The following is a 26,612-nucleotide window of genomic DNA, read 5'->3' as shown; positions in this document are numbered from 1 at the left end:
AGAAAGAAGACGCACCACGTGCACTGCCAGATGACAGAAAAGCCCAGGACCGAGGATCACTGGCAGCCAGCCCCAGAAAACCATAGTCTTCAGGGAGAAAACATTGCCTTGCTGACAACTCAATTTTGGACTCAGTTTGGAATCTGGAATTAATTCCTATTGTTTAAGCCAACTCACTGTAGCAGATAGGACACTAAGACAGTCTACTTAAATCAATTGCAAAAGAAGAGGAATGTTCCTATCACTCTTGATAATACCACAAGTCCAAGGCAAAACTCCATTACTTGAAAAAGCAGCAAGACTTAGGAATATTACATATATTCATTATTTTTTTAGCCAGTATTTACATTGTAAAAACCAAGAAATCCCATGGTTATCCCGTATTAAGTAATTTAACCTAAAATTACTTTAAAATGTTGAGTATTTCAAAATATTAAAAGTACTTTTTAAATAGCAATAGTTACTTTTGGAGGGAAAATCAACAGTTTTAAAATACCTTCCTTTTAAATAATATAACTTTCAAGAAACACACATGAATTTATTCAATTTTTTTAAGAATTTAAAAGTATTTGCACTTCTCCCTTTCTGCTCTTAGCCGAGATACAATTTTGGCCTAAGTTGTCTGGTAATATAATTAATGAAGTTCTCTCTTTTAGCATAATGGAGGTTTCATGTCATTCTTTTTAATGAGACCCTAAGCTAAGCCACTGATCTGTCATCAAAAACAATATTTTTCAAAGATGAAATGTTAAATATTTGAATCTCAGCATTTTCCAAATCAAATATAAGTGGAGAGAAAGAAGGAAGACTTTTTTTTTTAATTGTTTGAGATAGTTTAAAGAGACATTGATGAACATGTTATAGGATTTGGATTCAAATATTCATTTTTAAGACAGCTTATTTTTTGTTACAATCCTTTTGTTTTTAGTTATAATTTTCCCTTATATTATGTATTTACATTTTTATTTTATTTTTTATCCACCCCCAGCTTAAGAAATAAAACATTATCAATACTTTTGAAGATCTACAATATCCTTCTCAATTCCTATTCCTTGCCCTTAGAAATAACCTCTTTCCTCAATTTAGTGTTAATCATTTCTTGATGGTTTTACTACCTTAACAATAAGTTTTTTAGTTTTACCTGTTTATCAACTTTGTATAAACAGAAACACGCAACATATGTTATTCTAACTTGCTTTTTTTACCCCAGATTTTGTTTTTGCAAATCATCCATTTGAAGTTTATAGCTAGTTCATGCCTTTTCATTACTTGTATACTCCATTGCATGAGTAAACAACAATGTATTTATCCTTTCTGCATTTGATGAACAGACCAATTGTTTCTACTTTCTTCTATTGTGAACAGTGTTGCTAAAAACATTCTTGCCTCTGTGTGTGTGTGTGTGTGTGTGTGTGTGTGTGTGTCCTGCTCCACATGTGTGATAAGTTTCTCTCGAATTCATACCTAGGAATAGAATTGCTGGGTTGAATGATAATTGCATGTTCAATTACCTTTACTAGGTAATGCCTTATTGTTTTCCTAAAAAGTTTGAGCCAATTTCTACCCCCACCTTTAGTGAATGAGAATTATTATTACTCCACGTCCTTGCCAGCACTTTGTATTCTTTTAGTTTTTGTCAGTCCACTAGATGTCAACTGTGTATCTTTTTGTGGTTTTGATTTGTATTTCTGTCCTGTCTAATGACATTGAACCAGTGATGTGCTGGGGCCAGCTCACAAGAACTGACTGTAAACATCTCTTTTCAACTTCATGTTCAGTGACGTCAGGTTGGTAGCTTAAAATCAGCCATTGTCAGGTTATTTTCACCCCCTAATGCTATAAACCAGGGCTTCCCCCCTGTTATGAGGGAGGATCCATCCCTTCCTCTGCTTCCTCCCTCCCTCCTTTCTTTCTTCTAAATGAGTAACTATTCCAGCACCTTTATTGAAAAGCCCCTTTTTTCTCCTCATTGAGCTGCAAAACCAATTCTGTCATACATTAAGATCACATGTATGTGTGGATCTGTTTCTGGGCTATTGGTTTTATTGTTCTGTTTTAATATTCCTGTGTGAATAACACACTGTGTTGATTACTTTAGCTTTTATAGTAACTCTTGATATCTGTTTACCCTACCTAGTTCTTTTTCAAGAATACATTGACTACTCATAGCCCTTTGATCTTTTATACCTTGTTTTAGACTCAGCTTATAAATTCCACCAAAAGCTTAAAAAAAAAAAAGTAATTTTTACTGAAAGTGCATAAAATATATATTAATTTCATAAGAAGTTACATATTTATTTGTGGAGTCTTTAATTTCATTGTGGCCAGGAGTCTGGGCTATGGGATAACAACTCTTTGAAATTTGTTGATGTTTGTTTCAAGGCTTACTACATGGTCAGTTTTACAAATATTCAAAGTGAGTTTACAAAAAATTCTGCATTTGTTGGATGGAATGGTTCTATATAGTCTGTTAAATCAGGATCCTTAATTGTATAACTCAGATGTTCTCTATTCATATTAATTTTGTTTGCTTGAGCCATCACTTACTAAAGTAAGTTTGTTAAAATCTTCCTTGTGGTTTTAATTTTTCTTTAAATATTTTGAAGCAATATTATTAGGTGCATAGACGCTTAAAATTATTTCACCTTTTTATCATTCTTTAAATCTAGGACTCCTCTTTTCCCCTTAATGCCTATTTTGATTAATATTGAAAAAGTGACACTAGCTTTCTTTTGGATTTACACTTGTATTTTTTCCTTCCTTTTACTTTCAGCTTTTTAATTGTCCTTATATTTTGTGTCTATGGTAAATATCATGTGGCTAGAATTTTTTCCCAGTCTGTCTAATCTTTGGTCTTTAATTAGAAAGATTGTTCCTTTTACCTTCTTTTATTTGCTAATGCATTTTGTTTCATTTCTACTTTCTTCTTTTGTACATTTTATTTGTCCCTGTTTTCTAGTTTTTCCTTCTAGAAAATTACTGTTTCTAATTTTTGTGATTATTCTAGAAATTTTAACATTCTATTTTAACTTAAATTTTAAAATAAATCAGTATCTTCCCCTTCTTCTAAACATTATAAGCACTTTAGAACATGATACAAGATAACTTAAAGCATCTGCTCCTTGTTTAATTTCTCTGTTGGTCAGTATTTTAGTTCATTCTTGATTTTTAACCCCATAGACACTATTGCTATTTGTTTTGTCCAGTCAACATTTGTCTAGATAGGTCCATGTTTACCATTTTCTATGTTCAACATTCATTCCTGCATCTCAGACCTTCCTTTCTTCCTGAAGTACATCCTTTAGGAATTGATTTAATGAGGATCTGTTGGTAATAAATTATCTCTATTTTTGTTTGTCAGAAAAACACCTTTATTGAACTCTTGTTCTTGAAATTTATTTTTACTACATCTAGAATGTTAGGGGGGCATTTAATTTCTTTCAGTATTTTTATTCCATGGTGATATCAGAAGTCAATCTGTCATTTGTTTGCAGACAATCTGTTGTTTCTTTCTACATATTAGTTAAGTTTGTCTTTGACATTTGGCAGTTTGGTGACTATGAATTATATGTAGATTTATTTTTATTTATATTGCCTGGGATTCATTGGACTTCCTAATTCTGAGCAGTGCCCCCCCCCCCCCCACTTTGGTTTGGTTTTTTGTTTATTTATTTTTGTCATTTCTGGAAAACCCTATTGTCTTGAACTATTGCTCTTTCATTTTGTCTAGTCTCTCTTTTGTGATTCAGATTAGATATACACTAGATCTTTTCTTGCTTTTTCTTCCTTATCACTTTTCATATTTTCAGTTTTTGTCTTTCTGCTCCATTTGAGGAATTTCTCTACCTCTGTCTTCCAGTTGACCTGTTCTCTTTTACAGTTTTGAATCAGATGTTAAATCAAGTCTGTAATTTTTGATTATATTTTTATTTTTGAGAAATTCATTTTCTATGTCCTCTGGATATAGTTTGATAGTTTCTTGTCCTTTTATCATACCTTCAATTTCCTCTTAATTTTTAAAACATATTAAACATACTTTATATTCTGTACCTGATCACTCCAATATCTGCTGTCTTTATAGATCTGGTCCTATAATTTGCTTTCTTGAGCTGACTTTCATTCATAGTAGCGTATTTCATTCATAGTAGCATATGTGTAGTGTTTTTTTTATTGCAAAAGAATTTGTTTTGATACCTTATATGTGGTAATTCTTCAAGATCTGAATTTAGAAAATAGTCATCCAGAGAAATTTTGTGTTTGTTGCTACCAGTTTGGGAGCAACTAAAATCAGGCCACCTAGATAATATACATTCTTACTCAAACAGGCATGAATGGGGGCTTATGGTTAGGACTTATTCAGGGGACACTTTTTTACCCACAATGCCAGAGCCAAAATCAAAATGCTGTTTACATCTGTGAGTTTGTTTCTGTATTATACTTTAAGAATCAATGAAGTGGAGAAACTAAGATGGTGGCTAGGTGAGACACGGCAAAAAAACACCTCCGTGAAAAACACTAGCTTAAAACCAGAAAGTGACCCAGAATACCGGTTACAGCAATTTGCAAGCTGGACGAGGTCTCCTAGTTCCAGAGGGGCCGTATACTTGGTGAAACCGGCAGTCTGCATTCTGAAACGACTGAGTAAGCTGGCTGGAAGACCCACAGCCGTGCGGCAGTCTGGGGAAGCCAGGGTTCAGCGTTTGGAGACTGGCTGGCTCTTTTTAAGGAAAAAAAAAAAAAAAAAAAAAAAACAGGAAAAACCCAGGAGTGGCTGCAGCTGCAATAGTGGGAACCATGCAGTAAAACACAGCAAGAGGGGGCTGGGCCGGCCTCTCCGTGTCTGGCTGGGAAGATAGCCCGCTGCAGATACCCTTGGGTCCGGGGGAACGGAGGAGGAGCCGGAAGCAGAAAGAAACCCTGCGGCTAGCAGCTGGCTCCCCGGAGGGCTGGTTAAACTCCTGCCCGGGGCTGTGCCCACAGCCCAGAGCCCCACCAGTTGACCTGGAGCTGGGAAGGAGGAACTGTGCGAGGAGGGGGGGGTTGAGGCGCCCCATTCGGCCATTTTTGCTTCATGCTGAGAGCGCACTGCTGCACAGCCCGGCGGCCCGAGGCTTCCCTTGAGGGATGGCGTGCACTGGTGACGTAGCACAGTATTCCCTCAGCTGAGCTCCTGGAGGATCACAGCTGGGAGGGGAGACCTGCTCGGAGAACCCAGGGACACTACGCCAAGTCCGGTGGTTTGTGGGTCAGCAAGAGAGAGGGTCTGGGGCTGAACTGAAATGAAGGCTTAGACTCTTGTGGCGGCCTTGAATCTCTGGGAAGCTGGAGGATTTGAACATTAAAACTGCCCTTCCTCCCTGGCCACCCATCCACACACCCCACATTCAGGGCAGATGGTTCCAGCAACACAGCCAAACTGAGTTCTCCAACTGAACCCCACAAGAATCATTTCCCCACACACTGCGGGAACAAGGTTGAGAACTGACTTGAGGGATATAGGTGACTCACAGACGCCATCTGCTGGTTAGTTAGAGAAAGTGTACGTCACCACACTGTGTTTCTGAAAAATTATATTGATATCCTTTTTTTTTTTTTAACAACTTGAAAGAACCCTATCAAGCAAAACAAATGCCAAGAAGTCAAAAACAACAGAAAATCTTAATGCATATGATAAAAAAGACAATATGGAGAATCCAACTCCAAACACACAAATCAAGATATCGGAAGAAACACAGTACCTTGCACAATTAATCAAAAAACTACAATCGAGGAATGAAAACATGGCAAAGGATTTAAAGGACATCAAGAAGACCATGGCCCAAGATATAAGTGACATAAAGAAGACCCTAGAAGAGCATAAAGAAGAACTTGCAAGAGTAAATAAAAAAATAAAAGATCTTATGGAAATAAAAGAAACTGTTGGCCAAATTAAAAAGAATCTGGATATTCACAATACAAGACTAGAGGAAGCTGAACAACATCTCAGTGTCCTAGAAGTCTACAGAACAGAAAATGAAAGAATAAAAGAAAGAATGGAGAAAAAAATAAAAAAAAATCGAAATGGATCTCAGGGATATGATAGATAAAACATCCAAACTTAAGACTCATTCGTGTCCCAGAAGGGGAAGAGAAGGGAAAAGGTCTAGAAAGAGTATTCAAAGAAATTGTTGGGGAAAACTTCCCAAACCTTCTACACAATATAAACACACAAAGCATAAATGCCCAGCGAACTCCAAATAAAATAAATCCAAATAAACCCACTCCAAGACATATTCTGATCAGACTGTCAAATACTGCAGAGAAGGAGCAAGTTCTGAAAGCAGCAAGAGAAAAGCAATTCACCACATACAAAGGAAACAACATAAGACTAAGTAGTGACTACTCAGCGGCCACCATGGAGGCGAGAAGGCAGTGGCATGACATATTTAAAATTCTGAGAGAAAAATTTCCAACCAAGAATACTTTATACAGCAAAACTCTTCTTCAAATTTGAGGGAGAGCTTAAATTTTTCAGACAAACAAATGCAGAGAGATTTTACCAATAAAAGACCTGCCCTACTTCAGATTCTAAAGGGAGCCCTACCAAAAGAGAAACAAAGAAAGGAGAAAGAGATATAGAGAATTCTAACAGACATATATAGTACCTTACATCCCAAATCACTAGGACACTCATTTTTCTCTAGTGATCACAGATCTTTCTCCAGAAGGGACCATAAGCTGGGATATAAAACAAGCCTCAAGAAACTTAAAAAGAAAAAAAAAAAAAAAATTGAATATACTCAAAGCACATTCTCCAACCGCAATGGAATACAAATAGAAGTCAATAATTTTTGAACTATAACTCCACTGTTTACTTCCTACATGATATAAAATACACAAACTCTAATGACAAATCAATGGTTTTGAACTCAATGTAAAATATGTAATTTTAGACAACTATATAAAGGTGGGGGAATGGAGGAGTATAGGAACATAGTTTATGTGTCCTATTGAAGTGAAGGTGGTATCAAAGAAAAACAAGATTGATATCGATTTAAGATGTTAATTTTAAGCCCCACAGTAAACACAAAGAAATTATCAGAGCATATAACCATAGAGATGAAATGTAGAGTTTGGGTTAAGAGAAATGGGGGAAGGGGCAATGGGGAGTTAAGAAATGAGTGTAGGGTTGCTGTTTGAGGTGAAGGGAAATTTCTAGTAATGGATGGTGGGAAAGAGCATTACAACATTCTAAATGTGATTAATCCCACTAATGGAAGGCTAGGGAGGGGGTGGAATGGGAAGATTTAGGCTGTATATATGTTTCCACAACTGAAAAAAAAAGACAGTCTAACTAGATGACAATTGAATGCTAATGATGAACTTGGAAGGGATTGGAGGATAGAGGACAGGTGGCTCAAAGGGACACAGCTGAGGCATAAGGAAAAGGAAATATAGAATGTAAGCTTTGTATCATTGTTGCATCTCTTGTACTTCTTAGCTGCACTTAATGGAATTGCATAAAAGAATGTTCTTGTTCATGGGGAAAAAAAAAAGAATCAATGAATTAATACCTTTATTGTGGCATATCTTTGCAGCTCAATTTCTAAAGTTGCAATTGGTTGTGCCCTCAAAATCAGAAGATGTGTACAGTAAGAGAAAATAAGTTATGTGGGAATAAAATATATTACTTAATAAAAACTGAAAATAGGAGTCACTAATATTAAAGAACTGTGTAAGATGCTCCTTTTGTTTTCTCTGTGCAGGCAAGCGTTCGGGCTTTAAGAAAGAGAATCACAGTACTTGATTGCCAATTGCGAAAATCGGAACTGGCTCGAAAAACTTTTGAAGTATCCACTGAGAAACTTCTTCATTTTGTAGAGGTAAATTTTCTTATTACCATTAGTTATGTCCATTTTTAAGAAACATATAGGTAACTGACATATAGAGAAATGCCAGTGGCTGGTGGCTAACAAAACATTCTCTGGGCTCAAACAAGAATGCTGGCTTACAGTCAGATTTAAAATTGCACAAATAGACCAGCTAACATATAGATTATAAAGTGGAAGAGTTGCAACAGATTAATGTAATCCCAAATACATACTGTTTTAATGAATACTTTCCTAAAAATCTTGATATTATATCAATATTATTTGATAGTCACCCTACAAAGAAATGTTTCTATAGTCACGAATGTTTCTATAGTCTCAGTAGAATTACATGTTAGTATAATTGATTTTTTTTCCTACATACAAGCAACACTTGTTTAATCAATTAGGCTATGGGGAGAAAGTTATAATATTAATTAAGCAAGAAAGACATTTGTTAAACTTTCAAACTTACATATCTCCTTTGCTGTCTTGTCACTAGGCCATTCAAGAAATATTTTCTGATAATTCTGCTTTATCAAATTTAAGGTAAGAATATATAAGCATTTTCTGCAGAGTGTGACCACTAATTACATTTTTATCTGATTATTGTGGCAAAAATATTGAAATCTCTTAAATAGCCTTAAGATACTACATGACTCCTATTGGATGCCTTTTATTAATTTCTTGTGGACAGAGATTCGAGGACACATTGAGTTTGGTCCCATCTCTATAAAGGAAATTCCTGCAGATATTTAGCTGGTCATTGTGACCTTGTACTCACTCCTTTATTAAAATTGAGATAGGATTCACCTATCCCATCTTTGTCAGAAATTCGGTAAAGATGAGATTAACTTGAAATTCTGTAAACATCGTATATATGAACAAAGGTACTGGTCATAGGTTCACTGCTAAACATCAGCCTCAACCCAGCAGATCAGTTGTTATTGCAAACAGAACTTTGTAAAACATGCTCATGCAATCAATTACTTTCATTTCCATAATTCAGTAGATATAAAGAAAAGAAATATATTTGGAGAATACAAATTTTATTTGTGGCATGTTTCAGATTTCAAATTTCTTACCAGGAGCTACAAACATAAAAATAAGATTTATTTATTTCAAACCACAAGTTTATGGTTGTTTTGATACATGATGAAAGACATATACAAAAGAAAATTTATTCATTTTCAAAGTAATTTTTCCTCATCTTATTATAGCTATCACTAGTTCTTGATATGCTGTCTATTTCTAGCAATTTACATTTGCAGAGACATAAGAAAACTCTCACCTTTACTATGAAAACAGCAGTTCAATAAATGAGGATGATTCATTATATTCTTATATTTCCACATAACTTTCGAATTTAGAAGAATATTGATAGTTGTTCACTGCTAAGCTCATTTTAATGTAATGCTTTGTTTCTTATAATGAAGGAATCTGACAAGTTCTGTTGTTATCCATGCTGCTTATGATCAGTGATAATTATGTGTATTCCATGATGCTTATTAAAATTATCAGCAAACAAATCCCGGTTGTATGAGTTAGGTATCCCCCACCCAGCCCCAGGTGTCACTGTGACCTTGATTAATAATTCAAAAGTTTGGGTTTTTAAAATGAAGGTTAAACTTCAGAGCCTGCCCGTCCCTTAAACTGCTTCATGGGAAAAAAAGCAACTTTAAAAAGCTACATTAAGCAACTTCACAATGTCTTGGAAAGTTAAACGGCAGTGAAGTCTGGTTCAGTCTTTTTATTATACTATATCTTCTACAGTGGATATTGCAATGCCTTGCTTGATGATTTAGCACAGACAAAAGGCTATGTATGTGTTTGAATTTGAGAACTGATGCTTTGGTTTCTCCTTATGAATTAATGTCATCATGCTTAGAAGATAGACTGTAAATAATGGTTTATCATCAGTTTAAAAGTCTTTTCAAGTGAAAGTTTTAACAAAATGTGTTTTTTGTTGTTTTTGTTTTGTTTTGGCAGTAAGACTCTGCTTTCTTAATTATATCAGAATGCGTTCATTTCAGATGATGGTTGCATTTTTTAAAAGTGATATAAATGCTCTAGTCAATTTTATGTTTAGAGGCAATAAATAGAGTTTAAGAGATGATTGCAGGAGCTAATATACATATTGAATTTATACATACTTAATTTACACTTAATATTTCTAGAAGTAAATTTCTGTTTCATTTGTTTGTCATTAATTTGAATTTTTAAAAATCCTAAAAAAAAAGCTACATTATATTAGCATAAAGTGAGCACTCACAAAATAAGCCCAAGCGATAATTTAGGAAGTAGGCTATCCTTCTATTAGTTCCTCCTTTTAAAGGAAGTCAACCCAGTTTTTTAAAAGGCTATTTATTATATAAAAAGGAATTGAAAGTAGAAATATTGTTTTGTGTGAATTACTTCACTTATGTCTATAAGAATACCATTTTCCCAGAAATAGAAATATTTTTGTACAAATTTATAATTATCAAGAATTGAGGTTTATCAAAGGATAGATGTTATTTATTATGTAATAAGTTCAACTTTATTTTATTTTCCTCTTAGTGAAAGAAGAGCCATGTTAGCTTCTCAGACTTCCCTCACATCTCTGGGAAGGAATGGACGTAATATCCCAGCAAACCTGGCGCTTGAATCTAAGGACCTTGTTAAATCAGTCCGTGCCATACTTGATATGGATTGTAAGTTTTCTGTATTTTTAACTTTTTTGGATAATTCAGTTAACAACAAAAAAAGAAATTTTCAAATCTGACAATTGATTAAATATATTGGATTGCCTACAGTACAATTGATAGCTAATTGATAGAAATATTGATGGACCAATTGCAGGGGGAGAATATTTGCTTTATTTAAAGTGCTTAAAATGGCTTCCAAATGAAGATACTGACTGAGAACATGTCTTTTCCTCTCCATCCATCAAAAGTCTCTTTGAATGGTAGAATAAATATAAAAATAGATCCTCAGCAGCACTGGACCTAGAAGGGTAGAACAAACATTAAGGTATTTTAAAATAGTATAGCGCAGATAAGCTAAGAGTGAAGGTTCAGCTCAGCTGAGCAAAAGACCCCATAACACAATACAGGTGAAAGACAAGACTGCAGAAACAGTGAGTGTTCCACGTAGAACCCTGGAAAAAACCCCAGGATCAGGGACAAGACAAACTGGGAACAGACCCTGGGGCAGTCAGCAGGATAATTGATTAAAGTGCTATGGAAAAGCTGAACCAGTTCCCTACTGTAAGAGCTGCTGGCTCAGGCATTTACTCCTAAGCTAGGGCCAAGAGAATACCTCTCTAAAGGAACCACATGATCTGTCATTGGGCACCCCAGGAGTCAGCACTGGGCTAGAAGAAGCAGAGCACTGCTCTAGGTAACTTTCAACAACCCAACAGACAAAGAGGTCCTTGAGGAAAGATTAAATGATTGTACATTTCCATCTTTCCCTCTTCCTATCTCCTAGGCAGTTTTGCCCATTCAGGGGTTTCACTGCTTTTTTTATAACTTTATTCTCCTGCAGTGCAAATTATAGATAATTTACCTAACTAAACCCATTATTTATGAAAATCAATAAAATGCTCTGTGTATTATAAAGGGGAAATAAGAGGAGAGTAGATTTTAATAAAGTAAGCTTTTACCTACTGAAACACATATTGAGCTCAACTACACTAGGAGACATGTAGTAGCCAGGTGCTTGCACCTGCACATAGAATCAACACAATGTGACAGCTATGAATATAAACTGGTAAACAAGTACCTTGTATTGACAGTGTGCTCAAGAAATTTAAATTGACATGAATTATATGATTGCCAAAAAGTTTCGAAAAGTACAGCTGTCCATCAATTTACACAGTACTTACACACCTGGAATATTCAAGGTATATTAAACCTGTGCAAAATTCTTTGGGGTTTAGCTGTAAAATGGAATTAGGCTTCAACCTCAAGTAATAAACAAGTTTTTCACCAACAAGAATGTCTGGTAGGACATTTGAAAATCATGCAGGACACAGGACAATTCCTTGTTGGACAGGACTGTCCGACACATCCTATGATAATAGGATGTTTAGCATCCCTGGTGCCCGTCCACTAAATGCGCAAAGCTCCTCCAAATCATTGGGAGAACAGATAATGCTTCACAAATTTCCGAAGTATCCCCTGAGGGTGGTACCATACTTACTGAGAACTTCTAATAAGAACATCACTTATAAATATGAACAACTGGAAAACACCAAATATTGGACCAGAGATGGGAGGAACTGCATAACAGAGAGATACCAGAGAAAAAGAAAAAAAAAATTTAATTAAATGAAGATAATGCAGTATTCTGAAGATAACTGTAATATATTTTTAAAATAACATAGAATAATTATCCTCAAAAAGAGTCAATAAGTCATTGTATCCATAATACAAGTAGCTGCCATGAAAGAAAATTATTTTAAAGAGAACTTTAAAAAAGTAATTTTAAATTCATTTTTCTATTAAATATAATACCCACTCAACGAGACTGCTAGGAAGAGCAAGTAATATAATTTGCATAAAGCACCTACTCCTACCACAGTTCCTGGAACAAAGCAAATACTCAGAAGTAGGTTTTGAATGGTAGTTGAACTATACATAGCTCTAACTTTTTAATTAACTATTTATTTACCATTGCTGCATAACTAATCACTCCAAAATTTAGAGGCTTAAAATAATTTATTATTGTCTCTCATGGTCCTGTCGGTTACCTGGGCTCAGCTGGGCAGTTCTTGCTGGGGGGGGTCTCATGACTTGTAGTCACATGTCTTCTGGAGATGCAGTCAACTGATGGCTCTTCTGAGCTGGATGTCCAAGATGGCATCCTGATGTGGTTTGGGGCTCAACTGGTGCTATCAGCTGGAACACCTAATACTTATATCTGACCTCTCCAGCGTAGCAGTCTCAAGGTAAATTTCTTACATAGTGGCTCAAGGCTCTAATACATGTGTTCCAGTGAGCAAGGCAAAAGTTGACTTAGCCTTAGACATTACAAAGCATCATGTCCAACTTATTGTATATATTGATGTAGATTCAAGGGAGAGGGAGTTAGGTTCCATTCCTGGATGGGGAAATGGCAAGGTCACATTATAGAAGAGCAAATGAGTCAGGAGTTATTGCCGTGGCCACCTTTGGAGAATACGGTCTGCCACATTAGTATATATTAGATAGAAATTAATTTGGTTGAGATGGTTCAATATCATCTTTACAGGTATCCATTGATATATGGCACGTTAGTAGAGTACTATGCCAGATTTTGTTTTTCTCTCTTCCCTCATGTTGGTCTGTCTGCTCGTTGTCTTTGTGCTGGCTTTCAACACGTGATTACCCTTCTAGTTTGCCACACTTGATATTCCTAGTGCTGGGAACTAGATATATATAAATTAAGTATTAAAATAAGAAGTTTTTAATAATAGGGTATTTGGGAATTTGGATTTTATGCATGATTTTTCTGCAAACCTCCAGTGCAGTCCTGTGTAGTAAGTGGCTTGGCTTAGAATAGAAGAACATTCAAAGACCCTTTGGGGTAACGTGTGACTTCACAACCATGTTATGGAAAACTGGAAGCCTCACCTCTTATAATCTTTGTTCAATGTTTGCAGTGAATACCCTGTTAAAAATTTGTATAATCTACATTTTAAAAAATCATTATTTTTCAAAAACCTTGTAAGAACTCTTTATGCAAAGAAATTCTGTGGGCTCTAGTAGGGATGAGAATAATCACTCCTAATGTAGTATGTGTAAGCTCAGAATTGTATATATCAGACGTGTTTTAAGTTGGGGTGGGAACAGTGGAGGGAAACACCTGCACAGACATAGCCCAGGGAGCACTACCATCATTAATTTTAATTACCTTGCTAACATTAACCTTTATATTTGTCAAACATGATTATTCCAAGAAAATATTTGAAATTCAGCAGAACGTCTTTGGAAGAAAAGTGAAAAATTCCATCTGCACTCTGTATCTGTTGCAAGATTTTATGTCGTTTGCTGTTTAAAACTAGCAAATAGTTTCTATGCAGTTCTCTTATTTTTAGATATAATTGCTGATGTTGACATATTTTCCTGTACTTGTTATAACTTAAAAAGATATGTCATACTAAGTTTGATAATTCAGGTAAACTCAGCTCATTTTTCTTTCTCTTTAAGCAGTAGCTTTTTTCTACATATGTAATGGAAAACAGAAAATTACTACCATGATATAGATGATTCAGCTGCATCTGCCACCTCGTTTCCTTTTGCCATGGCTATCTACTTATGTCCAGTTAAAATTTGAAATTTGCACTTGGGTAATTGCTTCAACTTTCGTCTTAATATAAATACACTGTAGGATGTTCCACTATGGGATTTCCTCAGAAATGAAGGATAATATTTCTTAGGTCTTAAAGTTTAAAAACAGGCTCTTTTAGAACACAATTCTAAATCTATTTTTGGATTATGGACTCCTTTTAATCTGATGAAAGCCCTCTTCTCAGAAATATGCAGTTATACACATTTTCACATTTATTTTCATGGCGTAGAACCCCTGATACAGAATCACAGGGAACACAGATACTTTCTACAGCATTGCAAACGTGGCCATCCAGCCCTCATCAGAATACCTCCAGCAATAAAGTACCTGAATCAAAGAGGCAGCCTGGCAGCAGTTTTGAATCCATGTAAACAGTGCCCCACAGAGTCGCTGATCTCCCTAGAGGTGCCCCCAGAGACCACCCCAATTGGTGATGCACCTTCATTAAGCAAACTGTTTAACCTCCAGTCCTGTGTCTTCATATAAAAAGTAGAGCTCATAATACCTGAAAGGTAGGATTGAAGGATTAAAGGACATTCATGTAAAGAACCTAACAAACATCTGGTATTATGAGAGTTCCATAAATGGTCATTGCTGCTACCACAATTATTATTTAAAGTAATCATGAATTTAAATTTATTTCCCTTCTATGGTAAGTATTAAATAATTACTTTCTAAAGTGTCTTCCAACTTGGATATATTTGAAAATATGATAGATGAGAGCTTTTTGTAATATATAACATTTAATGTAATCATTGCTTTTGAGTTACAGGAAACTGCGGCTAAATGTCTGAATCAGCCTCTTATCAGCCGGTTGTTTGTTGCTAACTGTGAGCAAACTTTGGTCTGTTCCGTTACATTATTTCCAGTGAAACTTTATGAAGATAGAATAGGCATTTTCAATCAGCACTGGAACCCCTAGAGATGCTTATATTGATCTTCATCAATTTTTACATGGTTGATAATCATCATAATGCCTTATTTTAAACTTTATTTGAAATAACTACTTGTTTTGACTTGCAATCTTTGACTGACATCTAGTTTCACAAAATAATTCTTTAAGAAAACTGGAGAGAGACAGTTCTATATATTTTTTTAAAAGCATAAAAAAACAATATCATGCCAGAACACTGGGTGAGCAGTCAAATGGCTGCATGGAACAAGGAATTGCTTGCTGTAGGGCCTACAGTGCCCGGGACCACAAAGGGATCATTTGTAACCGTGTAAATGGGGGAATTCCCAGGGCTACATGTGCACAAAAATCAGTGCCAGCCTCTAAGCTTTGGACTTGAGCTATTCTCTATCTTACTGTATGGATGAGCCCTGTAGGAGAGTACTTGCACGGGTCAGTCTGCAAAGACTGGGAAAGGTGTTCCCTTTTTTCCTATTTCCTGGCATTCAAGGAAAGCTCTGTCATCACTAGCTGTCTATAAGCTTAATAAACAGATGTCTCAGAGCCTAAATTTCAGTGAAAGCATATTAAAATATCAAAATGCCCAGGTTTCAACAGAAGGTTACAAAACATGCAAAGGAACAAGAAGTGATATCATAGGCAAAGCAGAAAATAAAAGTATTAGAAACCATCGATAAGGACCAGACCTGGAATATCCCAGACAAAGACTCTTAAAAAATGGTCCAAATATGCTCAAAGAGCAAAAGAAAAAAAAATGGAAATAAAAATTAAAGGAAATCCAGAAAACACTAGATGAACAGAAAGAGAATATTAAGGGAGAGATGGAAATTAGTAACAAAAATTTAAAATCCCTAGAATAGTTCAACAGTAGATTATATCTGCAGAAGAAAGAATCAGATAACATGAAGATAAGACAATTTAAATCATTTAGTTTGAGGAACGGAAGGAAGAAAGAATGAAGAAAAGTGTACAGAGCCTGAGGAAACTGTGGGACAGCATCAGGCGTACCAATATATGTATTGTGGTGTCCCAGGAGAAGAAAGAAAGGGGCATAGAGCATATTCAAAGAATTAATGGTTGAAAACTTCCCAAATTTAATGAAAGACATGTATATACACATCCAAGATGCTCAATGAACTCCAAACAGGATAAACCCAAATACACCCACACTGTGGCATTAAGTGCCAGATAGAGAATTCAGAAAGCCCCGAGAGGGAAGCAACACATTATGTACAAGGGAGTCTTAATAAGATTAAATGCTGATTTCTCATCAGAAACCATGGTGGCAAGAATGCAGTGGGATGATATATTTAAGGTGCTGAATGCAAAAAACTCAGACCAGGAATTCTATATCATATATGGCAAAACTATCTTGCAAAAATGAGGGAGAAATTAAGACAGTCTCAGATAAACTAAAACTAAGGGAGTTTGTCACCACTAGACCAGGCCTACAAGAGCTGCTAGAGGGTTCTTCAGGTTGAAAGAAAAGGACAATGGACAATAGATTGAGGCTGCATAATGAAATAAAGATCGTTGGTTAAGGTAATAACAGGAGTAAATAAAAAATGCCAGTGCTATTCTCTTTTTGGTTTTTATCTCCACTTTTACTTCCTACAGAATCTGAAAAGCAAATGCATAAATATAATGACAAATCAGTGATTTTGGACTCAAATGTATAAACATGCAATTTGTGGCAAGAACGACATAAAGCTGGGGGGATGGAGGGGTACTGGAACATGATTTGTATATACTGTTGAAGTTAAACATGTATTAATCTCGTTCACTTTGATACCAATTTAGGATGTTAAATTCAAACCCCATGTTAACTACAAAGAAAATATTGGAGAATATGCAAGCTCATAGAGATGGATATTAGAGTACAGGTTGCCAGAGGTAGGGGGAGTGGGGAGTTAATGCATAATGGGTGTAAAGTTTCTGTTTGGGGAGATGGGAAAGTTTATGTTGTATACATGGTCCCACAATTAAAAAAATAAAAAGAAAGGGAAAAACTAAGACAATGACAATTTAAGGCAATACATGATCCTGGATGGGATCTAACAAGGGAGGAAGGAAGTCTCAAAAGGACATTATTGGGACCTATGAAGAAATTGGAATATAGACTGTAAGCTTTAAATCAATATTAAATTTCTTAAACTTGATAACTGTAGTTGAGGAGGATACATAAGTGAATATCCCTGCTCTTAGGAAATGTACATGGCAGTATCAGGTGTTCAAGGAGCATGATGTATATACACTCTAGACTCAAATGTTTAGGAAATGGATCAATAAATAGGCAGGTAGATAGGCAGATTGACAGGCAGACAGAATGATATGGCAAGTGTGGCAAAATGTTAAAATTGCTGGATATGGGTATCTGAGGGAATAGGGATATGTTCTCTTATGGGGTATGTATACTTTCAAACTTACAAACTTATAAAAGTATTTCAAAATAAAGAGTTTAAATTAAAAAACAAACAAAAACAAGTCTGCGTAGAGAGCTCTCTACATTCCAGCTTTCAAGTTTTTATATAAAATGCATATTTTAAAACATATATATACATACTTTATTCAGGTTCTTATAAGTAGAAATACACACACACACACACACACACACACACACACACATACATATATATGATTATGAAAAGTTCCACAGTATTAAAGAAGGAAAATATAGCTAACAAGATTCAAAATGAACTTTGGAACCAAGATGGTAGAGTGAGCGCAACTAAAACCTCCCCACTCTGCTCTAACACTTCGAAATGACGTTTAAAGTTAGGTGTGTATAATTTTGAAAATTAGAAACCAAGAAAGTGCAACAGAAAAGAGGATGAAATTCTAACGATGAGGGGCTCTTAATCCCTAGAGATCCACAGAAATGATAAGAGCAGTTGAAGCTAAGGTTTCTACACCTGAAGGGACCCAAATGATGCCCAGGGAAGGAAGCAAGGACAAGGATCCTTCTCTAGAGAATGTACTCTCTTTCCTTGAATTAGTTATATGTGAGGCATTAAAAAAAATCCCTCCAATTAGGAGCCATCTGGGCCTGCCACTAATTAAAATGGAAAGCAAACATTCTCATCCACTATAGGTGGGAATAGAACTTGGCACAACTGGAAATCAGTTTTGTGGTGTATGTCAAGAACTTTTAAAGTGTCCATTTGAAAAGTTTATTTTGAAAGTTAAAAAAATGTTTTTAATGGTCATATATTTTGACTCAATATTTCTACTTATTGGGATTTTTGCAAAGGAAATGATGAGAACCATGCATATATAGGTGTTTTCATAAGAGCGTTTCTTAAATAGCAAAAATATGAATGTTCCATTGTGGCAAAGTGGTTGAATAACTATGTAATTTTTATTCAACCTACTAGAAATGAGGATGACTTTTTCCCCTACCAAGCAATGACCATCTGGTTGTATACATTATTCTATGTGAGCCTCCTGAATCAATTCAGGTATTCCTATCTAAAATTAGCAAGATTTTAACTTTTAAAATTAGCCTGTCAGTAGTAACTGCTTTTGTCCTTGCATTCTGAAGCTAATTAGAAGTTTTTAGGCAGATGGGAAAAGGTTTTATGAGAAAATGGGGAAGGCAGTACTGCAGCATTTGAAGGTGTTCATGATTTTTCTTTTAGATCCTTGACTTCTTTGAAGTCCAAAACTCAGAATTGATTTAGTGTCTTCTCATTCTGGTATTCTCGGCCTTAAACTCTCATCATTGCTTTCCTCATTTCCCCCAGAGCATATTTTTATTAGCTAATATAAGTTTATCAAAGAAGAAAATCATATTTCTTTAATCAAAGTCAGCTATATTATTTAGAATGGACGTTATGGTATTTACTTCCCCACAAAGTAATCATGCCATTTACATATCTTTCTTCTCCTGGAATTGGAGGCAGTGTTCCAAGTATTAGGGAATAGTTTATTATGTGATTCTGATGCTATTTGAGAGATAATTTCACCTTTTTTCTATAAAGCAGACCTGTTTTCTAGTGACTTGATTATTCAGAACCAGGTAATAACCACTGTAAATATTTGTGATGTCTTAACATTCAAGGAAAATGGCAAACTCACATATTCTCTTACTGCTGCAAATTAAAAGTAGGTCACTACTATAATGTTCCATTAAGAAAATATATGAAATTTAATCTTGGGTAATTTCTGGAAAACAAACTATGCTTCATTATTTAAATTTTTTTAATGGGAAAATTAGTGTTAGCTTCAAGAAAAATAAGTAAACTCTTTCCTGGTACAATTTTATTTCCAGAAAAAAGAAAGTGAGAAAAATATATCACTTAGGAAAAGGTAATTGTTTGATGCATCATTTCATGCCTTCGAGAGCTGTTTAGTGAGAAACTACAGTGGGGCAGACCCTGACCTAGCACTGGGAAAATAGCTTAAACAGGGACCTGGCTGTCATGCTGCTTAGATAAATTGTAGTGAGCAGAGATGGACAAACATGTCAGTAAATACTGAATAACCTAATTCCAGATGTTGTTGAGTATTATGCCTAATAAAACAAATGATGTGTTAGGGAATGTAAGCAAGGATGTTTACTTTATATTGGGTGGTCAAATATGTCCTCTTTAAAGGAATGACATTTGAGCCAAGTCCTGAGAATATATGTGGGAAGAGCTTTTCAGGCCAAGTCCAAAAGCCCTGAGGCAGGAGCAAATTGACATATTTGAGAGACAGAAGGAAACCTGGATGCCTGATAACATAGTGAACAAGCAGGAGAGCACCATGTGATAAGGCTGGAGATGCAGGAATGAGCCAGATCATATGGGCATTGAACACCATAGTTAAGTATTTGGACTTTAAGTGTCCTAGGAAGCCATTGATGGTTTTAAGCAAGAGGAGTAGCGTGATCTGATCTACATTTTAAAAGACCATTCAAGCAGTTGTTTGAAACTGGAGTGTAAGAGTAGCAAAAGTGAAAAAAGCAGGAAGACTAGTTGATTATTCCAGTCATTGAGGTGGGAGATGGTGGTAGGTGGGGCTAGGTTTGGGGTAGCATGAGAGAAGTATTCAGTTTTAAAAAAAAAGAGCAGTAGTTTGTCAGTGTGTGTAACATTTTGAAACACCTGAAACTGCAGTACTAATGTTTACTCCATGTCTTCTTTTGCTCCTTCTATACATTAACTGTTGAGTACTTGCTGTTTTCATTAAACAAAAAGTTCCAAGGTAATATTTAATACTACCTATCTACTCTTCTCAGTTGGTATATAGGAAGCAAACAATACAATGTCAGTCATTAAAATCAGGAAGCCACCATATATCCAGTGTTTAGTATACACAAAAAAATATCTAGTTTGAATCAATAACCAACCTACAACATATTATGTGTTTTCATAGAAGATCATTTCCAGGAAAGTATTCCTGATATATATTTTAATCACATACACTGCCAGCAGCCATAAGGTATGAAGGCACAGCTAGCCAAGCAAAACTTAATTTCTCCCACAAGGCAGGAATATAGTTGTCAAGGGGATTGCAAGATGTACAATATCTAAGATTTTAATCAAGAAACAGCCTTGTATACCTTAGAACTACCATGGGGAACAGACTATTCACATAATGTTTTCACACACAAAGGCAGAAAAAAAAATGCAAGAACTGCTTCAAAGATTACAGAGGACATTGATGGTAAAGTATAATAAACTATAGCTCATCCAAAAGATGAAATTCCAATTCCTTTAACAGTTAGGTCTGACTATAATAGAATACCTAAACTATAGTTCATGTTTCAGCCCTCTAACTGGACAAGCAAAAGGAGATGGTGCCAGAAAGAAATATTTCCCCTCAAGGCCTGAAAACATCCTCATCCAAACTGAATGCATTCTTGGTAAATAGAATAGAGTTCATATGAGGATGAAGTATTAGCAACTCAGTGCCGAAAAGGTGGCAGTGTACAGTAACATCTTTAATAATTATTTAATATGATAAAATAGTTCAATTTAGATTGAGAAATCTCTGCCATCCACAATGGGATATTAATATTACTATTTCAGATGTCTTTAAAATGTTATTAACATCAAAGATGTAGGTGGTTTTTAAATTACAACTTTTACAGATGAAAAGTGCTATTATACATCAATGTGTACTCATAGCAACCGTGTAAGATAGGCATTAATATTATTCCTGGTTTTACGGCTATGAAAAGATTGAGGCTCAGAGAACTTAAATGATTTACTCAAGCCACAAGCTTGTGAAGAACAAGGCCAGAATCCTAACTCGGGTCTTCTAAAGTCCCAGGTTCCTGATGTGTCCTCAGAGTCCCACAGGAGTATAGTTGTTACATCACAGCTGAAGTTTTCCCTTTTGATGTGCCTAAAATAGTGGGTGTCTTATAATCAGTGGTATCTTAGATTTGATAAAATGTGATGACTTCTCCAAATCTTAGCATCCTCACTCTAAATGTGGGGATATAGTCTTCAGAAGGTTATCTCAAAGAGTAAGCAAAATAGTATGAAAGAGCTTTGTAATATGTAAAGCACTATATAAATGTAAGATTATTATTTGATTTAGAGTTCATTTTTATTTTAATTAGAAATGATCAAAATTTACTTTATCTTAATTTTCATGACTTACAATATTCAGAATAAAGCAATAGATTGCATTGGCTCAAGGAGCTTTAATGATTAAAAACAGATATAGAAGGATATCTAATTCATTGGTATCACTGGTTTTCATAGGAAGTAGGATTGAGAAATTATGTTTTTTTATTAGAAACTTCTGTTTGATTATTTTTTTTAGAATGAGCATTTGTTCCTTCTGAAATTTAAAGGATATTTTAAAAGTAAAAAAAAAATTTAGCATCAAGGAAACCTCACAGTAGGAAATAAAAGCTCTCTTTGAAGCCATTTACAAAACAGTGCATAGAGAATAATAAATGTGCCAAGGTAAGGATCTTAAACTGAAGCTATAGTCTCAGTCTTAAACTGAATCTTTAATCATGTTTTTTCAAAAATTTGTGACCTATTGACTTATCCAACCAACTTTATTGATTAGATTAAAAGTTCTTGCAACTACACATTGCTATTGGTGTTTCTCATTCTTTAAAGAATTTATCTAAAGTTGTAAAAGATCTTGTCCAAGAAACAGGTTTTCTCACTCCCCATGACTTTCACTTATGGATGCTCCATTTGTGAAACTGCCTTTAGTTTTTACATAAATTTTAGTTGTTTGCACCCAAAATGATATTATCACAAAGAGTTTATTTCTACTTGTAGAGAGGCAGAATAGTATACTGAAATGACCACATGGCTACAGACTTCAAACTACTTCTCTATCACATAATAGATACATGTTTTGAGGTTACCATAGCTCTCTGAATCTCATTTTCATCTCTGAAAAGGCAATATCACTAATTTATAGGATTGTTGTGAGGATTAAAGATTAAGTATCTAAAGTGGCTAGCTGATTAAAGATGATGTATATAAAGTGGCTAACATCTGGTGGGTCCTCAGTATATGTCATCATCATTCTAATCTTTATCATTCATTGTCATTGTATAAAAGGATTATTTTGTCCTTGCAGCCTAAGTCTGATATGACAAACTATTCTCATCTCCCTATTTTTGAGAACTGGTAACCTTGGAAGGCAGTGAAACATTTCCACTAATGTAGATTTATGTGGTCTATCATTATTAAATTACTTCTCTGAGAACATGTAAGAAACCATGTGATAAAACCCCTGAAACCAACTGAAAAATAACATTTTACTATTTCAAGTAGCAATAAAGTTTGGGTAGGAACCCCAGCTTCAACTCAAATTTATTTAATGAATATAAAGGTTGAAATAATAAAGACATTTAAGTCTAACTGGCAGCCTCAAGGGCTCTGTATATTTCAGTTTGTGTAGAGAGAGGGAGGCCTTGCTGAACTTGAACTTGTATATAAGATAAAATACTAAAATTGTCCAGGGGTGGGGTCTGAGTAGCCACCAGTTCTCTGAAAACCTATAAACTAGACTTTCATAGATATGTTACCCATGTAAAGAGGAAGTAAACCTTGTAGATACGTGGAGGAAGAGTGATCCAAGCAGAGAGAACATGCTTTGCATGTGCAAAGGCCCTGAGACTGGAGAGTACCCAGTGTGTTTGAGAAAAGCAAAGGGGCCAATGTGGAAGGAGAGGACAGTTTCCTTTTTACATTCAGTCTTCAGTCTAATTGTCTGCTTTCAGTAAGACCTCACACAGCCCAGGCAGGAAAAGAATATGAAGGATGCTTTCTCAAAATACACCATTAACTAGTACATATCAAGCACTTATAATGATGGAGCACCTCAGCTCCATCTTAACATCTGCTGGAGTTGTAATTCTACCAGTAGAATCTAAAGAAGATGTGATTATGTACATATCTGGACATGAATCATGGACTCCATGAAAGCAATTTTATTTTGTTTTAAATGTGGAGAAAATAGGTTTGGTCTCATATTTAGAACCATGGGTGAGAATGTGGCTTATGGGATAAGAAACCCTAAAATATAAACCCTGCTGTATATCGTTAGAGTCTCAATAAGAAAAAAAAAAGGTAGAGAAATCTACCAAGGGAGGCTTCACAAAGCTCTTTGATGAACTTAGACATTTAAACAAATATATAAAAGAGGGACCCCCCCAAAAAAAAAACTAGAACAGGAACTCTTAGGAATTGTGTCAAAGTTAAGCCAGGATTAATTTAGGCTCAAAAAAAAATTAAAGGAGGGAAGTCTGTATTTCAACCAGTAACGAAGAGAAAGAAGTTAGATATGTAGAATGTACAATTATTATAGGATAGGTAATGCAGTGGACAGTCTCTGGGTAGTCCCCATTTACCCTGCCCCTTGGCGTTCAAGCCTTGTGTCATCCCCTCCCTCTAATGCAAGCAAGGTCCATGAATGCTTGAAATCAGAATACGGCAAAGGTGATAGATGTACGTGTTTGAGTTACATGCGATTTTTAGTGCCCTTTTTCCTGGAGTCTCTCACTCTCTTGCTGGTGTTGGAAAAGCAAGCTGAGGGTGGCCTTTGGCCAATAGGCAGAGAAACTGAAACCGTTAATCCTGCAACCACAAGGAACTGAATTCCGTTGACAAAAGCAGATCCTTCCCCAATTAATCCTCAGATGACACCACAGCCATGGCCAACACCTGATTGCAGCCCAAAGCAAGGGCTTTGCTAAGCCAGTCCCAGACTCCTGACCCACAGAAACTGTGAGATTGAAAAACTGTGTGTTCTTTTAGTTAAGTGTGTGGTATTTTGTTACATGGTAATGGAAAACTAGTAAACTAGTGCAATATCTTCCCAATTGGGAAAAGTGTCCTTCATAGTGGCAAGGCTAAAATTTTCCCTAGAATAAAAAAATTCCCTTATATTAGAGTAGGGGATTCAAATTATGTTCTTCATGCTCTGAGTCAACCTTCAGGCTTCCCATGAGATATAAATACCATCCTCTCCCCTTTGCTTCTTTTCTGTCCAATCTAAGGAAGGCTGGGGAGAATATAAGGACACTACTTGATAAGCTTCCTAATAGGTTCCCCCATATCACATAGGGACACATTGCCTTTGCATTCTTTACTTCTTTTGCCATTCCTTAATTAAGACACTGGCTTCCAGAAGCTGACAGCTGCTGTGTTATATTAGAAATGCTACGATGAATCTTCTTGAGAGAAGCAACTTTCCCTCCTTACCATGTGACGTTGTCTCATTCAGCATAACGCTCCCAGGACCTAGCATGGTGTTTGACACATAGTTGATATTCAATGACAGTTTGATGGATCAATAACTCATTAATTTGCCTCACTCATCAATTCAATAAGAAAGAAAGAAAGTTACCCTTCCCTGCAGTGTTGCATTTCCTTCTCAGCCTGTTAGGAATGAAAAGGCAAGTATGACATTTATTTGTGTACAAGGAAACAATGAACCCTGAGAATACAAATATGAGAGAATTGCTTTCTTGTAAATGAAAGGAACCTTAAAAACCTAATGTGAATTTCGATTATTTCCTACATTCCCTTTTTTTTCTTCTCAGTCTACAGACTTGTGTTTAGTTTTGTATGAGACACATTCAGAGTTGGTAAATGCCAAAAGCTTAATTGGCTGATTCCAAATGATACTGACATAATGGACTCATTTGTTATGTCACAGTTTTCTATCTTGACATCACATGGAAGTACAAACCTTTTATAATCTGACAATAACTGAAGTACCTTTATCTTTCACTGAAGTGCCTTTATCTTTTGTTCATTTTCAGCTTCTTTCTTTGTAGACCTCTAGTGGAAACCTATTTTAGCATTATCTGTTCCTGTTTGGTACATTGTACCTTATTACTAGCAATCTGTCAATAATTTATGAGTACTTTCTTTAATTTATTTCTGATTGCCTTGTTGGACATTATTGATGAAAAAAATGCCCAAATGATTTGGTTTCATTTACTAGAAAGTTGGCAAAAATATATGCCTCATTGCTTTTACTGTCCATTTCAGAAACATGATAGTGTTTTAATCTAAACTAATGCAGATAAAAGTATTTCAACTCATAATGTCATTACTTATGGATTAGGAAATTACACACCTGTTTATTTGAAACTGTCTTTCAAAGTAACTGACAAATGCTCAAGGACAATTATGTATTGCCTAAGAGTGTGGTTATTTTTTAAAGTTTTACAAATATTTTGAATCCCAAGGATTTGTTTTACAAATAAACTCATTTTTCTAGAATAGTTGAGGAATGGAATATTCAGGGTATTTGAGTACTCTAGAATCTGACCATATATTATTACAAATTGTCAAAATATCAAGCACTCATTGACATCTATTGATTTCCCTCTAAATAAAAGGCACTGTTTGGCACTATGATAGATACAAAGATGAATATATGCCCTGCCCTCATTTATAAGGAGAATTAAAACTGGTGTATAAATATGATTCATGCTGAACATAAGGCGCAGATAAAGCACTGTGGAGTTTAGAGAGGAGAGAGTGTATTAGTTTCCTCTTGCTGCTGTAACAAATTACCACAAATTTAGTGCCTTAAAACAACACAAATGTATTATCTTACAGTTTCAGAGGTCAGAAGCCCAAAATGGGTCATACTGGGCTAAAATCAAGGTGTCAGCCATGCTATGCTTCCTTCAGAAGGCTTTAGAAGAAAATCCATTTTCTTTCCTTTTCCAACCTCTAGGGTCTGCCTTCATTCTTTGGCTTTTGGCATCCTTCCATCTTCATAGCCAGCAATGGCTAGTCAAGTTTATCTCACACCACATCACTATGACACTGACTTTTCTTCTGCCTTCAGCTTCTACTTTTAAGGACTCTTGTGATTACATTGGGCCCACACACATAATCTCCCTACTCCCTATTTTATGGTCAGATGATTAGTAATCTTAATTCCATCTGCAACCTTAATCCACCCTTGCCTTATAGCATAACATATTCACAGGTTTCAGGGATTAGGATGTGGGCATCTTTGGGAGACCATTATTCTGCCTACCACAGAAAGATAAGAAGAGGTATGGTAGATTGATTTATGTGCCCCAATTATAATCTTAATCCTCA

At 35.4% G+C, this 26,612-nt stretch overlaps 1 protein-coding gene and 1 long non-coding RNA gene across 2 annotated transcripts in view; one reads left to right on the top strand and one right to left on the bottom strand.

The window, feature by feature from the left end:
* STXBP4 (syntaxin binding protein 4) overlaps positions 1–26,612 on the top strand; it is a 186,704-nt gene that overhangs the window by 100,169 nt on the left and 59,923 nt on the right. The window contains exons 12-14 of the mRNA XM_037810123.1: positions 7,746–7,862; positions 8,350–8,396; positions 10,407–10,540. Of these exons, the coding sequence (XP_037666051.1) occupies positions 7,746–7,862; positions 8,350–8,396; positions 10,407–10,540 (298 nt within the window). The remainder of the gene's footprint in view (positions 1–7,745; positions 7,863–8,349; positions 8,397–10,406; positions 10,541–26,612) is intronic.
* Positions 8,942–15,124, bottom strand: LOC119514392. Its single transcript, XR_005212813.1, has 3 exons — positions 14,490–15,124; positions 12,033–12,111; positions 8,942–10,834 (listed from the first exon to the last, which is right to left on the bottom strand). It is a non-coding gene; the product is annotated as an uncharacterized LOC119514392 (long non-coding RNA).

This window comes from Choloepus didactylus, chromosome 18 (genome assembly GCF_015220235.1).
Source record: "Choloepus didactylus isolate mChoDid1 chromosome 18, mChoDid1.pri, whole genome shotgun sequence".
NCBI classification, from domain to species: domain Eukaryota; kingdom Metazoa; phylum Chordata; class Mammalia; order Pilosa; family Megalonychidae; genus Choloepus; species Choloepus didactylus.
Note: the sequence above shows the minus strand (reverse complement) of the source record. Positions and strands in the feature narration are given on the sequence as shown.